Source organism: Capsicum annuum, chromosome 4 (genome assembly GCF_002878395.1).
Source record: "Capsicum annuum cultivar UCD-10X-F1 chromosome 4, UCD10Xv1.1, whole genome shotgun sequence".
NCBI classification, from domain to species: Eukaryota; Viridiplantae; Streptophyta; class Magnoliopsida; order Solanales; family Solanaceae; genus Capsicum; species Capsicum annuum.
Genome location: NC_061114.1, coordinates 220,240,621 through 220,259,521, shown reverse-complemented (window position 1 = coordinate 220,259,521; position 18,901 = coordinate 220,240,621). Strand labels below are relative to the sequence as shown.

The 18,901-nt window shown below is 28.8% G+C and overlaps 1 protein-coding gene across 5 annotated transcripts; it reads right to left on the bottom strand.

Moving 5' to 3' along the window:
- Window positions 1-1,827: 1,827 nt before the first annotated feature.
- Window positions 1,828-13,970, bottom strand: LOC107867255 (serine carboxypeptidase-like 13). 5 transcript variants are annotated; one of them, XM_047411117.1, is made up of 15 exons: window positions 13,673-13,970; window positions 9,369-9,514; window positions 8,648-8,705; window positions 6,707-6,783; window positions 6,450-6,572; window positions 6,059-6,161; window positions 5,850-5,887; window positions 5,649-5,747; window positions 5,127-5,216; window positions 4,888-5,034; window positions 3,727-3,798; window positions 2,967-3,094; window positions 2,737-2,850; window positions 2,114-2,159; window positions 1,828-2,002 (listed from the first exon to the last, which is right to left on the bottom strand). In XM_047411117.1, exons 2-15 carry the CDS (start codon window positions 9,438-9,440, stop codon window positions 1,916-1,918), a joined length of 1,254 nt encoding a protein of 417 aa, XP_047267073.1. In that variant the 5' UTR covers window positions 9,441-9,514; window positions 13,673-13,970; the 3' UTR covers window positions 1,828-1,915. The 5 variants fall into 5 exon arrangements, with proteins under 5 accessions (XP_047267073.1, XP_016568899.1, XP_016568900.1 ...); XM_016713413.2 differs by lacking the exon at window positions 8,648-8,705; XM_016713414.2 differs by lacking the exon at window positions 8,648-8,705 and having other exon boundaries at window positions 1,828-1,999.
- Window positions 13,971-18,901: the final 4,931 nt, after the last annotated feature.

Here is an 18,901-nt window from a genome sequence, read left to right as displayed (position 1 = left end):
CATTATTTCTGATACATAGAAAAAATTGTGTGCTTTGGATACTTTTACACCTGATACATCCAATGTAATCATGTTATTTATATTAAGAAATATATTATAAAAATAAATATGTCTTTATTATTCTGTTATGTTATATTATGTTCAATATTTTTTAACGCACGGGATGAAATATGTTATAAAATCCGTTCCCCCTCATCCTATGAGGTTTGGTAGTTAGTGCAATCATAAATTTGCTACCAATATTAAGAATTTTGTGAGTAAAAGTACTCAAATTGCTTAAGCGGACATGCTTTGGTGTATTTCTTGATATGCCCAAATCGAATTTTTAAGGACAAATAATAAAACACTTGTCGATGCTTGAACTTGTACAAGATAATCCAAATGAATTACATGTTTATGTAAAGGAAATATACTATAAAATTAAATTCTATAATACATCAAAATGTACCAGGTCTCAAATGAAATACACTACAATATTGTTTAAACCATATTCAACGCTAGACCAACTAAAAACAAAGCAACAAATTAATCAGAATACCTAAAACATGCTATGTATCTTGAAATATAAATATCAATTCTCTTTCGAAAAGAAGTCACAGATGCATCTTTTGTGATCTGATACATTAAATATAAGCAGTAATGTATCATATTACAACACCAATATACCATCATTCGAGCTACATTATAAATACGAAAATATTATTCTTGAACTCAACATAAACCTTTACTTCATTGTCTCGCGAATCATCATTGGCGATGAATTTTCTTTAACAACATATCTAACATCGATTTTTTTCTTGATTAATCAATGCCAAATTTGATTGCGATTGTCGAAATCAACTCAAAAACAAAACACTTTCTCCAACAACAATTTCATTACTTTTATATTTTTCATATTGAAGTTTATTCATTCAAACACTGTAAAATCTCAACAGAATGGAGATGTTCATAACATATTCAAAATAAAGAAATCAGAAAAAGAAAACAGAGATGAGAGAATTTGTTTTCTGGAATTTTCATCGAAGGGGATTGTTTTTTGAAATCAATCTAAAAAAAGAAACACTTTCTCCAACAATAATTTCATTACCTTTGTATTGTTCATATTGAAGTTTATTCATTCAAATACTGTAAAATCTCAACAGAATGGAGATGTTCATAACATATTCAAAATAAAGAAATCAGAAGAAGAAAACAGAGATGAGAGAATTTGAAAGAATTTTCATTGAAGGTTATTGTTTTTGGTAATTCAAAATTTAATTATGAAGCTGACACTAACTTTTAGGATTCAAGAGACATATCCCAATCAGAATTACATTAATTGCGTTGTTATCTCCTTTTTTATCATTATTTCCCCTTTTTATAGTCAATTAGTTGGGAAGTTATGTATCAGTCTGTTATGTATCATAGCTTTCATTTATGTATCTGAAAGAAATTTGGTGTAACATTATGTTTTTAAAACGGCACTTCCTATTTTTATGAGATTTCATTAAACAAGATAATGCTTAATTGCTGCTTATTGAATATTTAACCGCATTAAATATGTTAATTATGTATCATATAGTCGAGTAATGTATCATATATGGAATTTTCAGTAATTTATAAAAAAGTTGAGAGAGATGGTAATTATGTAGGAAACACTTGGGGTTTATGTTGTTTACACATTAAAAAAAAAACCTTTTGAGATTCCTCTAATTATTTGTAAGACTACTTTAATTTTGGGCAATTATCATCTCAAAAGATGGGCTACTATTTTATCCAACATTCTTTTGATTATAAATCTTATGATGTTGCAAATGTTTTGCAATGAAAAATATTAGGAAAAGGAGAGGTAGCAATTGTGTCTTATTAATTAAAAAAATATATATTTTTTTTTTTAAAAAAACGAACATCAAATACTGGCAAATAGCTTCAATGTCTATAAAGGATTATGAGATATCCATCTCTTAAACATATTAAAGCACTCTTCCCTTTTGTATTCAGGTGCCACGTGTCCTGCTCCCTGCTAAAAAGATTTTTTTTTAAAAAATAGCATAATTTGTAAGTAGAGGAAATAAAACTTCAAATACCACAAACAAATCATGTGAAGGAAAAGAATATAATGTTGAATTCTTGCCTTTACTGTTGCAAATGTCATCTTATTGGAATATGATCTTGTGTATCTACGAATAAATGAATAAATAGACAAATTAGATTTAGTATAAGCAAAAAAAGTCAAACTAATATTTTTATTTGCTTAAATTTCTAAAATCTACTTATTTAAAAAAATATATTTATCAAAAGTAAATATATAACGCCGGATATTTTTCTACAGACAATCAGTTATATAGACATTATAGAGAAGAACAAATATCGGCTATAGGAGAAGATTTTAAAATACTAGATTTAGTAAATGCTAATTTCTTAAGACATCTAAAGCTCCTCTCATACTGTCAAAAATATTTTTGGTGAGTAGCAAATTATGTTAAGCTAATGAATATGAATAATATTTTTGACAGTATGAGAGGAGCAACTTATCCTTGACTGAAGTTTTTAAAATGCTTACGGGAGAAGCTTCATTTTTAAAATTCTAATAAGCATCATCAGTACTATTCAAAAAATTACTATTTTTTCATTCTTTTTAAAAGTTTGATCAAATACCTCTAACTCTCTAAAATAAATATATTTTTTAATTTTAAAAAAATAAAAGTAGTTTGTAGTAAAAATATAAAAAAATAATATATAAATCTAGGAAAATACCCTGCAACTTGACCACTAACAGTCCATTGACGCCAACTGTCTGTAATAGAATAATTTAGTGATGTAATCCATGCTTCTGTAGATTGGAATGGTACACCCATATCATGATCACCACTGTTTCAACAACAAAATTAATAAATTTATTTAATTAAGAATTCTTTTTTTTTTTTTTTTTTGGTTTCAAGATTTAATAATATAAACAAACTATTTTAATTAAGAAAAAGAATTACCTGTATATAAGTGATCTGTAACCTTTAGAGCTAAGATTTACATGATATGATATACTATCCATAGAGGTAAATGTGTAGGTTTCTTTAATACCATTTTGCCTGCATCTTGCCCAGTGATCGACAGTTCCCTGATAAAAATGAAAAGAAAATTAAAAAAATAAAAAAAAATAGCTCAATTTATTGATAGTTATATGCCTCTTTTGAGTTTTAGTGATATATGAATCAAATTATGAGAAATTAAACTATGTATACTAATAGTGTGTGTGTATATGTATAGAAATTGATCTATACCAATAAATAAATTACATTAATTCTTTTTGTTTATAACGGTTGTGATTACTTATCTTATCTTGAGCCGGGGTCTATCGAAAACAGCCTTGCTACTTCTCCGGAGGTAGTAGTATGGATTCCGTACATCTTATTCTTCCCAGATCTCACTATATGGGAATACACTGAGTTTATTGTTGTTGTAATTCTTTTTGTTTATAAAACTTAAAGCTTTGAAAGTTCAAAAGTACTTATTTAAAATAAATAAACACTTGATTTAAAGAATGTAGATTTTTGAGTAATCACAAATAATGATTTTTTCAAGAAATAATTGTTTATTTTTTTGGGACAAAACTATCCATATTAAAAAAGAATCATATTTACAATTTTTTTTCGCAATTTGATACTTAAAAATATTTATTATTAGAAATATTATTCAAATATAAATTACTAATAAATATATTGTTTAAAATAATTTAATCAAATAACAAACCTTTCGAACATTGAGAGCTTTCTGGACTCGAGGATCATTTGCCCAATGATTTGAAAGGTCATGCCTATCAACCTGCAATTATAAAAATTATAAGAATTCGAATAGTTATTTTTCATGTTTAATATTTTAAATTACTCCTGTATCTTTTTTATGTTTTTTAATATGCCAAAGACGACATTAAATGGACGATAAAAACCTATTTGTATATTTGATCTTTTTATCAAATCAATGATCATCTTTCTATTCAGTATTCACCATACTCTTTTATGATCTAATATTGGTCTATTAATGTATATCTTATCTTACTTATTAAAGTAAATATGTTTAAAAAAAAAATTAAACAACCACCGTTTTAATTTGCGAGTTTCATATCCAAAACTATTAACTGCCAAAAACTCATATTAGAAAAACACCTAGAGAAATATGACATGATATATATGTGACCGCACAAACAATCATCTTTTTTCTAATTTCATACCTACACTGTTCACAAAACTAGCTTCCTGAGTTATTATGAATTCAATATATCAAGTGGCAGAGGCGGATTCATGATTTTAAGTTTGTGGGTTACCAATAAAATTAAAAAAATGGTTGTTCCAAGGGGATTTGAACTTAGGTATATTATAGCATGTGAGGCATTTCTTCAAGCCCTTTTTGAACCAATAAGCCAACTAACAACCAATAAAATAAAAAAAATGGTTGTTCCAAGGGGATTTGAATTGGGGTATATTATAGCATGTGAGGCATTTCTTGAAACCCTTTTTGAATCAATAAGCCAACTAACAACTTTGTTTATGGATTCCCCACTTATAATTCTTATATTTTAAATATAATTACAAGGTATACGAAAATGTTTGGGGGTTCCGAGAACCCGCATTCGTAGTGCTGCTACATCCGCCCCTGTCAAGTGGATTGATTGTCGAAACTTTTTTCATCTATCGCACGCTTTTAGTAAGTTATATCAAATATTTTGCAGCATATGTATTCAATCATTAGGGTATTCTATCTAAAGGGAGTTATAGTCGATGCTTCAGAGGACAACAAAAACACCTAATGATTCAAATATGCAACTCGCAACGCTCTATTAATTATGATAAAATAGTTTGATTTGATGTAAACATCGAATAAATAAAGCCAAATTTTTATCCTAGATAAACTTACAAGATGTCCATAACATTTGGATGAGATGGAACTCTCCTCAAGAGATCTTCTTCTCCCTCGAAGTTTAGATGGAAATGGCATTCTCAATTCAGTTTCTGATCCACATGAGGGCTCTAAAACATGTTGATCATTAATATTTTCCAACAACTACAAAATTTACAAATTCAACAAATTCATTAATATTACCAAATTAATTAAGGAAATATGAAATAGTAATTGTACTTAAAGAGATAATTAACCTCGTCCACAATATTTAAATTCTGAGTGCATTGAGCATTAGTGGGAGCAAAGTCCTCTCTGTATTCTCCTTTGCAATTTTGCACCAGTGACTGTTAATGGAAAAATATTAAACTGTGTATAATTACTGTAAAAGCTCACAGTGGAAAGTAAAAAAAAAAATAACAAAAAAATTGAAGATAAATTAAGACCTTAGTATTGTTACTTATTTGACCAAACTTTCAAAATCTGTTTTTACTATTTTTATTATACGGTAGCAGTTGGCATTTGGCTAATCAATTGAGCAACAATTTGTATGCTTCTCTAAACTTTTAAAAAAAGCTCCTGGGAGAAATTACTTTTTCCAACTTTTGTTACTAGTAATTACTACTCAAAATCGATTATTTTTTTTCAAAAAATTTGGTCAATCACCCTCAACTTTCTAAAATTATAAGTACTTTGATAGTTTGATTTCCCAAAAAACTTGACCAAACATATTATAACTGCATGATTGCTTGGTTAAAAAAGTATAGGTGAAAAATTACCTGATAAAGATCGCTAGGAATGATTCCCATGCCATGAAGAAAAGGCATCATAAAATTTTTTTCTTCAGTAAATGTCAAAGGATTTCCAAGTAAATAACCCTGAAATTAACCAAAACAATTAACAAAGATTAGGCTGTTAATGTCACTAACAACAATAAAATAAAATATTGAGCAAGTATGAACATATTTTAAAATAGAAACCTTAAGGTTAATCAAAGGCTTGTTGCCTGCTTCAATTCCTACAAGTATGGACAAGCAATGTTACATTACTAATAATAAATTGTAGTAATAACTTCAACGAAATGAAATGAAATGTTATATAAACTGCAAAATAAAGCATATATAATTAACTAGAAAGTTCTCTAATTAGATACATAAAATTAGGATTATATGAAGTTAATTATAATTACCATCTGATATCAGCTGGACAATACGTGGAATAACGATACCAGAATATGAATCTCCGGCCATGTAAAAATTATTTGAACTAAATTCTGGATGATCAACAAGCCACTGCAATTAATCATTTAATTAGTCAATTAAACACAATATTAGCAACCAAAAGAAAGTTAAATTATTGCTTTTCAACTTGGTCAAAATATTATGAGATGGATTATGAGTTATGAGTTTTAATCGTGGAAACAACCACTAATAATTGCATTAGAATTGACGTTCTACATCACACCCTTGAAGTGCGACCCTTTCCCAGACTCTATCTGAGCGCGTAATGCTTTGTGCACAAACGTCCCTTTATTATAATTACATTATAACAATTGACAGCAAGTTATATCAAATACATACCTTAAGTAAAAATTCATAGGTGTGCTTACATGCGTCAACATCAATGACATTCATTGCTTCTAGGGTTGTTCCATAAGAAAATCCAGTATTTACAGGTTGCTCTAAGAATATTATGCTTGCTACCTATTAGAAAATAACCTCACATTAACTATGATAATTTTTTTTTTTTACCTTTAACTATTAAGAATATACAAGAATTATAGATGTGATTAATTATATTAGTATATGTATGTTAGCTTGTTGGAGTTAATTATTACCTTGGTCCATGAGTATGGAGTCACTCCAAGTGTTGGTAGGCTCCCATTGTACTTTTTTTGTTTGTAATATAATGGCCCTGCATTATCAGCATTTAGGCAAAAAAATTCATGCAACATTAATCAACAATCTTTGCATACAAGCGAATCCAGGATAGGGGTGTGCATCAGTTGATTCAGCTTGGTTTTATATATTATTGGTTTGATTTATCGGTTTTCGATTTTTAAATATGCTAAATTAATAAGATATTTTTATCGGTTTTCAATTTATCGATTTTTAGTCCTTATTAGTTCGGTTTTCAGTTTAACCAATAAGAAAATACTTATAAAATAGAAATAGTAGTAACTAACATGAAAAAAATCGAATCTTAATTGTAACAAAAAAACCTACATGATGTGTTTTAATTTACAAGAATCTTCAAGTTTGAACTAAATGTTGTTAGGAGAATTTAAGAGTTTGCATAATTGAAATAATAGGTTTGTTAATTTATAGAAGTTTAAATATATATATATATAGAGCTATTTTAATGCTCTGATACCAATAAAATTGAGCTGTTTTAAAAACAGGGTGAATATGAGAAATATTTAGACAATTAGTCAGTATAATAACCATCATTATATTCATAAGGCCAATAATCGTTATCATCAGAGTATGACCAAATATCATCTTCATCAGAATCTTTGTAAGAATAATCATGAATAGACCATTGTTCCAGAATAATATGATCCATGATTTTATCTATGATTTTTTCCTGTAAGTCTTTATTTAATTTTATCACTTTTAAAATAGTGATTAATGTTTTTTCATCTAAAAAATAAGTATAATAACTCATTAAGCAGTAAATAGAGTCATTTTTATTATCTTATTTTTATATTTTTTTAACAGAGTAATCTGTGTCATTTTTAGATTATGATTTTCATTTATAGCTGCAACTACTAGTATTCTTAATCTTATATATATATATCTATATCGGTTTACCCAATAATCCAATAAGAAAAAAATCAAATCGAACCAATAACCCAATATTTTTCTTATAAAATTATTACAAAATCGTTAATCCAATAACATTTTTATCCGTTCGATTTATCGGTCTATTCGATTTTTGCACACTTTTAATCCGGGATTTAAAGTCTTTTGGGTTCCACATGTTAGATAAAGATAAAATCAAAGAGTGATGGGATTTGAACCCACAACAAAGAGGTGGAACTTTTATAAGTCTCTCTACTCCACTAGACAAATAAAACACTTTATTTATGAGTTTCCAACTTATAAATCTTATATAGTTATTAAATTTCTCTATATAAATATTATATCCGCACAAAAGTTACTAGGTTTCTGGGAACCCTCACCCGGGCCCCAAGATCCGCCCTGTTTGCATACTTCTAGCAATAAATCATACAAATTGCATCTACGTTTCAACATGATAATTATGAGCCCGTTTGGATAGGATTAAAAAAATTGCTTTTTAGCTTAAGTGATTAAAAACTTAAAATATGTGTTTTTAAATTAAGCAGATAAGTCTTTGGATAGAAGTACTGAAACTGAAAAAAATCTGATGATGTGTTAGGTAAACAAGTGTTATCAATCACTTTTTTGTTGTCAAAATGACTTAAATATGCTTAAAGCTATTAACACATAATAACGTGAATTATTTATGATTTTTAATTCTAATACTTCAAAAATAATTTCTATTTAAATACAATTTCAACATAAAGTGATTATGCCAGGTCAATTTATAAATATAAGTTACTTTTTTATTTTTAAATATTAAAAAATAAAAATTTTAAGATATTTTGTTATATAAATATAGTATTATATTGTCATATTGCAAGCTTGTAAACAACAAAAAAATTTTAGGAATGAAACAAACTATTAAAAAGAATCAATTTTTAAAATTTAGATAACATACAGAGATTCTATATGAACGGATAGAGAGAACTTACTACAAGCTCGATTTGACGATAAATTTTTTGAGTGTTTTCTTATGTAATAATGGATTCTCTGAAAATAAAGGAGAAAGATGAAGAGAAAACTGGAAGGAAAAGATGAAAAAAAAGCGGCAAAAAGAAAAAGAAAGAAAAATCAATAAGGGCTACAAAGTTTAGGCTATTGTTGAAATTGGAAGAAAATATAAGGGATAAAAAGATAAATGTTTTGGTCAAACCTAAAAAAAAATTTAATCTAAAAAGTAAAAAGCTGAGGTATTCAGCTTCTCAATTTTTGCTTTTTTTAATCCACTTTTAGCTTTTTTTAAGCTCTTTTTAATTTTATCAAACACCTAAAAAAATTAAAAAAGTGATTAAAATCTAGTTTGATCAGATTTTAATTCTATCCAAACACCCTCTATGTGTCGTTGAAAGGAAATGTATCAAACATTAATAATCTCAAAGGAATATAATTCATTTTTTTATGCACTGACAATGTAAAAGTTACTTATATAATCAGATCATATACAAAATGATTACATTCGATTTTCTATGACAAATACTAGGTCGATTACTAAATAGATACAAATTCTGACAACCATTACAGAAAATTTAGTTCTTTCGCTTCTGGCCGACGGAGCAACATATCAAAGAAAAAGCAAAAAATAAAAATGATGTAACATTAATAACCTGATAAAAATGATAACTAACCTGTCATCACACGTTAAAATGTACTTACCAATTTCATAGACAACTCCATTGAAGGAAGAACAACCAGGTCCTCCGGTGAGCCACAATATAAGAGGATCATTTTCAGGGTCTGATTCTGATTTAATAAAATAATAGAATAGCTGCCTTTTCTCTTCTTCACCCACACCTACATACCTGATCATGTAAATTTTTACTGTTAACTACAACTTAACCTTCTTGAGATTTTAATTAATTAGAAAATTAGAAGAAAATTGAATCAATAATGATTTAAAAAAAAGAAGATGAACCTAAAATGACAAGAGTTTGGTGTACAGTGCTAAAATTACTTAATGTTCACTTTTATTTATCATATTTGGAATTTTCTTACTCATTAAGAAAGACAAGAATATTTTACCACACTATTCCTATTAATTTATGTTTAATATTATGTCTTAAAAAATAATATGAAATAAGTAATTAATTTTAAGAGTTTAAAATGAAAAATATAATTATTTTTTCTTGATATATTTAAATTGACAAATAATAATGATGATTTACATTTGAAACAATGAACAAGTAAAAATAAACATAGTGTTATAAATGTATTTACATTATAGTGAATGTCTAATAAGATCTATCAAAATCTAGTTGATATCTATCAGGATTTGAAGTATCTGTCTTTTACTCAGAAATTAGGAGTACATTTTCACTATAAATAAAAAGGCTTCTTTCTTTGTAAATCACCTCTCAAGAGAAATAAGAATACTATCTATTCTCTCTCTACTCTTCTTCTTTGTTCTTTATTATTTTATAACACGTTATCAGCACGATACTCTAACTAACTGAGGGGAGATTATAAATCTAAAGGTAATTTTAAGGTTAGTAATTCCTTATGTTATGTGTCTTTTGCTACTAATAATATAATTATTGTTGAATTTGAGGAAAAATAATTAGTTTGGAACCATTTATGTTTTAAATTTATTCCTCAAGAATAATATTATCAAAAGGGATGATAAAATGTTGGGTTCAATTCCAACCTAATTATGCCTAAGACGCTTTTATATGGATAAGACGTTGAGTTTGAATCTCAATGCATTGATGATAGGCAAAATAATGTGTTTTTTCTTTTAATGAAAAGTCATAAAACTTATTCATTGAATATGCTCCACTCCATGAAGTAAATTTGGTAGCAATATATGATAGGTCTGAAAGATGACAATTTCCTTCATTCTTGAAGTGAATGTAGTAACAAATATACTTAGAAAGATATGTATGCTATGATGTGCTCCCGAAGTAGCAGTATCATGAAAGAAGTTATAAGCTATCATAATTTGATAGACTTAAGAACGATTATATTCCATTCCTGGAGAATGAAAAGCTTATTAATGTAAACGTACACTTAATTGTGATGGTATCATAACTCACCTCCGAAAGAGGCTGAATAACTGAGAAAAGTTATTTTAAAATCTACTTCTGAAGTAGTAAATCTGAAATTTATTCATGTAATAGTAAATCTGAAATTTACTAAAGTAAAAAGCACTTGTCCTGGTAAACTTGGAGTTTACTAGAATAAAAGTTCATAAATTGACATGAACGATTGCGACATTCCAAAGATGTGCATACTGAGTATTGAACATATATTGAAGAATTAGAAAATTCTTCATTACTTTTAATGTTGCTTGTTCTCATGATAAGTTGGTTGAACCAACTAATTTTGGGATTGGATCCCTCAAAATCTGAAAAGTATAAAAGGTGAATAAAGGCCCGTTCACCTATCATGTGATCTATTAAGATGCATCAGTAAGATGATCACATGCACATTCATTGTCAACCTGTAGTTTGATATTTATAAAGTTGTTTGCTCAGTAAAATTGAGTTAAGAGCATAACTTTTAGATTGTGTTATCAAGACAATTCACTTGTATGCATCAAACTAATAAATTATGATTAATTCCTCCTTAAAGTTGGTTATGAGTTAGGAACCACATGTTGTCTATCTAATATTTTTGATGTGCGGTATATGATTAATGAATATACCATGATGCATAAAGATGGATTCCTCAATGAAGATAGAGGATGTATGTTAGTTTTCCTAACATAAGGGGGAGATTATAAACAGCTATGAAGTATGTTAGGAATTATCATCAGATCCTCATTCAAAGGATAATTCAAGTCAGATGCCGAAAGCATTTGCTGACTCAAATTTAATCTTATATTTAAGTTGCAAGTGCTCCTATAGTGTGTCCCTAAGGACAAAGTCTACACATACATGAAACGTGGTAGACCAATCGGTTCCAAATGAAATAATCCTTGAAAAGGATAAGGAGCAAATAATCATAATAAGAAGACAATGTGCTCTTGAAGAACCTACGACATAACACTTTATGAAACCTTATGAGAGGTTCAGGTACTTGAAAATAATGAAGTGATGAGATCACAAAATGTTATGTCGCATTATGAACCAATATTGAATGATATATCATCAATATCTTTATACAATATTGGCGCAATATTGTGAAAGATTACAAGGATCCGAATTCTACGTTTATTTAAGCATGTTAACGTAGAGGCATTTATCAAGTGACATGAAAGGATACATCTTGATAAGTGTAAAATTTATTTGATTTGCATTCCAGACACTTGAAGGTGTCACATATGAAATATTGAATATTGTCACTTGACAAAATTTAAATGAAAACTTTCTAAGAATTCAAAATGTTTGAAGCATATAAAAGTTTTTGGGAAACTTATTTAGAATCCTTATATTGTATAAACTTATAGTTTGAAAATTATTGAAACTCTTGGAGAGTTTTTAAAAGCAATAAATTATTTGTTGAAATGAGAAATATACCGAATTGAATTGGTTATGAAGTACCATATCTTAGTACAATTAATGTACTAATGTATCTTGCAAATACTACAAGACCTGATATAGCCTTTTCAATCAATTTGTTAGCAAAGTATATTTCTACTCCTACTATAAGACATCGAAATGGGATAAAAGACTTGAACTTATTTTATTCTAAAGCTTGCAGTCCCGATCTTGTTGGTTATGCTGATATTGGGCATTTATCTGACCCATATAAAGCTTGGTCTCAAACAGGCTATGCGTTCATATGTGGTGATATTGCCATATTTTGGAGATATACAAAACAATCTATCATAGCCACCTCATCGAACCATGTTGAGATAATAGTTCTCTATGAACCAAACTGAGAATGTGTATGGTTGAGGACCATGATACACCTTATTGAAGAAAAATGAGGTTATAAATGTGACAATGTACCCATAATTTTATACAGAGATCATGCAGCATGCATAACATATCTTAATGGAAGATTCATAAAAGGAGAAAGAACGAAGCACACTTCATCAAAACTTTTCCATACATGAGCTTCAAAAGAATAATGATATTAATGTGTAACAGATTCGTTCAAGTAGCAATGTGACTAATTTATTCACCAAGTCTCTTTCAACTGCAACTTTCAAGAAGATGGTGCACAAAATCGGAATGCAAAGGTTGAAGAATGTTCTCATTAGTGGGAGTTAATGCACGTTGTACTCTTTTTCTCTTACGAGGTTTTGTCCCACTGAATTTTCCTTGTAAGGTTTTTAATGAGACAGCCTATATGCGTATTGTTAGAGATGTGTACTCTTTTTCATTCACTAGTTTTTCTTTTTCCATTAGATTTTTTCTAGTAAGGTTTTAACGAGGCACATTTTCTATCAATTAGATATTCAAGGAGAGTGTTATAAATGTATTTACATTATAGTGAATGTCTAATAAGATCTATCAAGATTTAATTGATCAAGATTTGAAGTATCTGTCTTTTAGTCAGAAATTAGGAGTAAATTTGTAAATTACCTCTCAAGAGAAATAAGAATTACTATTTATTCTCTCTACTCTTCTTCTTTGTTCTTTATTATTTCATAACACATAGAGAATAATAATTACGGACTATTTTTTTTTTTTATCCCCTTCCCGGCCCACTCCAAACCTGCTCATGTTTAGTTTCACATCGTAGACCCTACCCCAGCGCTATCTGCTCCAGGCACTTTCCACCACCACAGTTAACCCTTTTCCTAAATTTTCTAACTCTAACCTTAATCGTTGGAGCAAATATAGATTTAGTCGAACTTCAATATGGAACATAACATGAGAAATTAAAAAAACGAATTAATATCTTCTTTCCTATATATGTATTACTGCGATCCACTAAACATATTTGCTCTTATATATATATATATATATATATATATATATATATATATATATATATATATCAGTCCACATCCAATACTAATAAATTCTTTTTAATCAGATTGAAAATAGAAAGAACAAGAAGGTAATTACCCAGTCTCAAGATGAAAAGGAAGAGGACCTTCAAATCCAGGAAGATATTTAACTGTTGCAGCAGCTTGCAGCTGGCTTATTTGGACCACTAATAATATTAGAACAAGAAAAAGATAATGAACCATACTTTGGGAATATTTCAATTTCATCACTAATAATTCTCAGGGAATTTCAGTTTATTGGGGTGTATATATTAACTTTGAATAATAGGAATCTTATACTGTTGTAGTAGGTGCAAAGTTCATTGTATTGATGTGGGAATGCGTCAGATGCTATAAAGGACAAGACAAAGTCATGGCTATCGCCTGTCATGTTTTCCAAATGGTTGGTTAAAATATTACTCCTCCATTCCACTTTCATTTTTAGTGAGTTTGAAAAAAATGAATTTTAATTATTCATATGAAATGTTTAGAATTAAAGAAAATTTTGATATATTAAATATATTTTTAATTTAAAATTATTAAATTTTAAAACTTTTTTGTTTTTTAAAATTTGGTGCTAAATTAAAATAAATTAAATAAGTTAAAGTAAAGAGATTAATCTAAAAGTACGTTTAAAACAAATTAAACCAAAAAGGTAAGTTTGTTTTGAGTATACATTATGTTGAAATTTGGAAATGAATATGAATTCCTAGATTATAGGTACATCACTCCAAAAAAGGTAAAATGTTTTTAAGTGGAAATTACTCGAGTTCTCTACCTCTAAGTAAATATCTCAACATCAACAAAGCACATCATTCAGCTTATTTCTTACTTGACTTTTTAGTTTGTTCTATATTAAAAAATAACTTGCATCCCATGATTTCTTTAAAAAAAAATTATTTGCTTATAAAAACATCCTTCACCTCAATCCTCATTTACTAGAAAAAAAGAATTTGTGTTGTGATATATATCAATTATAGTGAATGTCTATTAAGACCTATTTAATGTTTATCAGAATTTAATATATTTGTCTTTTAGTGTAAAACTAGGGGCAAATTTTCCCTATAAAATAGAAGGACTTTCTTCCTTCATTGTAAATCATCCCTCAAATAAGAATCACTTTCTCTATTCTCTCTACTATCTACTCTCTTTTTTATTGTTTCATAACACGTTATCAACACGAGTCTTTATACTCTATCATATTAGGGTAGATGGAAGGTAAGTAGCTTTATTTGATCACTCGTGAAGGGTCTGTGTGTGTAAAAGCCCCAATTGAAACCGGATTCCTAATTCTACATACCAAAGCAATAATAAGTTGTCAAATATGCATTTACAATATTAGAATATGTAGTTGTGATGCATTATTCTGATCTCAATTCTAAGTTTTTCATTCATCTGCTTTATCTTCTAATTTCCTCTCCTTGCCCCCTCTATGTCTGTGTGTTTAGCAACCCGTGGCATCTTCATTCGTTTCTTTTTGCTTGTGCTTTATACCATGTCAAGTCTCAGAGGCTTTTCTGATCTTCCTCGTTCCAATTATAGTGTAGAGCTAAGTTTACTTAATCGAAAATCATCAATAATTACCTTTAATGGTCTGTAAATAATGCATGCCAAACAAGGTGAGATTATAAATCTAAAGCTAATTTCAAGGTTAGTAAATCCTTATGTTATTGTCTTTTGCTACTAATAATATAATTATTGTTGGATTTGAGGAAAACTAATTGGTTTGGAACCATTTATGTTTAAAATTTAACAATATTATCAAAAAGAATGATAATATGTTGGGTTCAAGTTCCATCGATTCATGCTTAAGAAGCTTTTATATTGATAAGATGTTGAATTTGAATCTCAATACACCATATTGATGCTTTTATATAGATAAGATGTTAAATTTGAATCTCAATATACCATATTGATGATATTATGATGGCTAAGGCAACATAATGGGTGTTTAATGAAAAGTCATGAAATTCGACCCATTGAATATGTCCATTCCATGAAGTAAATGTGGTAGCAATATATGATAAGTCTGAAATATGACAACTTACTTCATTCTTGAGGTGTATGTGGTAGCAGTGCATAATATGTCTGAAAGAAGACAAGTGATTGAATGCACGAATATACGCGTGGAGGGACAATATGATAATGATCATCAAAAGTGATGATATTTTCACACGCTTATATGACTATAAGATATACTAGAGAAAAATTCTCTACATCATATGTATGCCTCGATTTGTTTCTGAAGTAGCAAAATCTTGAAAGAGGTTATAAGCTATCATAATTTGATAGGTTTTCCATTCCTGGGGAATGAAAAATTTATTAATGCAAATGTGCACTTGATTGTGATTGTATCACAATTCACCTCCGAAAGAGGTTGAATAATTTTGAAATCTACTTCTAAAGTAGTAAATCTAAAATTTATTCATATAATAGTAAATCTGAAATTTATTAAAGCAAAAACACATATCATGGTAAACTTGAAGTTTACTAGATTAAAAGTTCATAAGTTGACATGAATGATTGCGATATCCTGAAGATGTGCATACTGAGTATTAAACATATATTGAAGAATTAAAAAATTCTTCATAAACTTTAATGTTGTTTGTTCTCATGATAAGTTGGTTGGACTAACTAATTTCGGGATTGAATCCCTCAAAATATGAAAAGAATAAAAGGTGAATAAGGGCCCGTTCACCTATCATGTGATATATTGAAAAAATGCATCAATAAGATGATCACATGTACATTCATGGTTAACCTACGTTTGACATTCATGAAGTTACTTGTTCAATATAAATTGAGCATAATTTTCAGATTGTGTAATCAAGATAATTCATCTTGATGATAATGGTTTAGCATTGAATGCCTTCCATAAATAGTTGAACCATTACTAATGAGAACAAAGTTTCATGTATTGGTATGAAATATGATATATTGCATACAATAGCACTTGTATGCATTAGACCAATATATTATGATTGTTTTTTCCCTTTCAATTGGTTCAAGGTCAGGAACCAACTATTCCATCTAATAGTTTTGATGTGCGGTATACGATTAATAAATATACCATGATGCATAAAGATGGATTCCTCAAAGAAGATAGAAGATGTATGTTAGTTTTTCTAACATAAGGGGGAGATTATAAGCAGCTATGAAATATGTTAGGAATTATCATCAGATCTTCATTCAAAAGATAATTGAAGTCAAATACCGAAAGCATCTCATATTTAGCTGCAAGTGCTCCTATTTTGTGTCCTTAAAGGATAAAGTCTATGCATGCGTGAAGCTTGATAGACCAATCGGTTCCAAATGAAATAATCCTTGAAAAAGATAATGAGCAAATAAGCATGATAAGAAGGCAATGTGCTCTTGAAGAGCCTACGACATAACATTTCATGAAACCTTATGAGAGGTTTAGGTACCTAAAAATAATGAAGTGATAAGATCTCAAAATGTTATGTCGCATTGTGAATCCATACAAAATAAAAAATCGTCGACGATATCTTTGATACAATATTGACACAATATTGTAAAAGATTATAGGGATCTAAATTCTACGTTAATTTAAGCATGTTGACGTAGAAATATTTATCAAGTGACCTGAAAGGATACATTTTGGTAAGCGTAAAACTTATTTGATTTACAGTCCAAACACTTGAAGATGTCACACTTGACATATTGGATATTGTTACTTGACAAACATCCATATAAAAATTCCTAAAGGATTCAAAATGCCTGAAGCATATAAAGTTTCTGGAAAACTTTTTATTATACTCATAAGATATAATTTGATGATTTGAGTATCATTGAAACTTTTGGAGAGTTTTCAAAAGCAATAAAGTATTTGCTTAAATGAGAAGCATGCAGAAATTGAATAAAGATCCATTCTGACCTCAAAAAAAGAATGAGGAACTCCTTGGTTATGAAGTATCATATCTTAGTGCAATTGATACACTAATGTATCTTACAAATACTACAAGGCCTGATATAGCCTTTTTTTAGTTAATTTGTTAGCAAGTTTGCAGTCCCGATCTTATTAGTCATACTGATTTTGGGTACTTATCCGACCTACATAAAACTCGGTCTCAAATAGGCTATGTGTTCATATGTGGTGGTACTGCAATATCTTGGAGATATATAAAGCAGTCTATCGTAGCCACTTTATCGAATTATGCTGAGATAATATGTATTCATGAAGCAAGCCGAGAATGTGTATGGTTGAGGTCAATGATATATCTCATTCGAGAAAAATGTGGTGTGAAATATGACAATCTACCTACAATTTTATACGAAGATAATGTATCATGCATAGCACATCTTAATGGAGGATTCATAAAAAGAGATAAAACGAAGCACACTTCATCAAAACTTTTCTACATACATGAGCTACAAAAGAATGGTGATATCAACGTGCAACAAATTTGTTCAAGTGAAAATGCGGCTGATTTATTCACCAAGTCTTCTCCAATTACAACTTTTAAGAAGATGGTACACAAGATCGGGATGCAAAGGTTCAAGGATGTTCTCATTAGGAGAGTTAATATACGCTGTACTCTTTTTCCCTTAAGAGGTTTTGTCCCATTGGATTTTCCTTGTAAGGTTTTTAATGAGGCAACCGATATGTGTATTGTTAGAAATGTGTACTCTTTTTCCCTTACTAGATTTTTTTTTCTACTGGAATTTTTCTAATAAGGTTTTAAGGAGACACATTATCTATCTAGACATTCAAGGGGAGTGTTATGATATATATCAATTATAATGAATGTCTATCAAGATCTATTTGATGTCTATCAGGATTTGATGTATTTGTCTTTTAGTGTGAAACTAGGGGCAAATTCCCCCTAATAGAAGGGCTTCATTTATTGTAAATCACCCCTCAAGAGAAGAAATAAGAATCACTCTCTTTATTCTCTCTATTCTTCTTGTTTATTCTTTATTGTTTCATAACAATTTGAGAGATTTTAATAGTATTATTTTCTCATGAGAAGACTAATCCTGATACTATTATTTTATCTTTTTGCAAGGATAACTAATCTCGATATTATTATTAATTCTAAAATAACTTATTCCGTAATTAATAACCAAGAAATATTAAAGTTTTATCCCATGACTATTTGTGCTGGGAGATTAAGTTTTGTGTAATATCAGTGTACAAAATATTCTATACTATCACGTATACTTCTACCAGTCCCCTCTCCCCCTCCAAACAACCAGCCACTATTGCAGCAACCATTAAAGTCCCCAACCCAATCCAACCAAACAACCAGCCACCATTGCAACAACCTCTGTATACACCTATAGAGCT

Coding starts and splice junctions, on each gene's coding strand:
- LOC107867255 (XM_016713413.2), bottom strand. CDS start 13,821: ATGAAATTGAAATATTCCCAAAGTATGGTTCATTATCTTTTTCTTGTT. Junction 6,573..6,706: donor CTCCATACTCATGGACCAAG/GTAATAATTAAC, acceptor ATTTTCTAATAG/GTAGCAAGCATAATATTCTT. Junction 5,035..5,126: donor ATTTAAATATTGTGGACGAG/GTTAATTATCTC, acceptor TAAATTTTGTAG/TTGTTGGAAAATATTAATGA.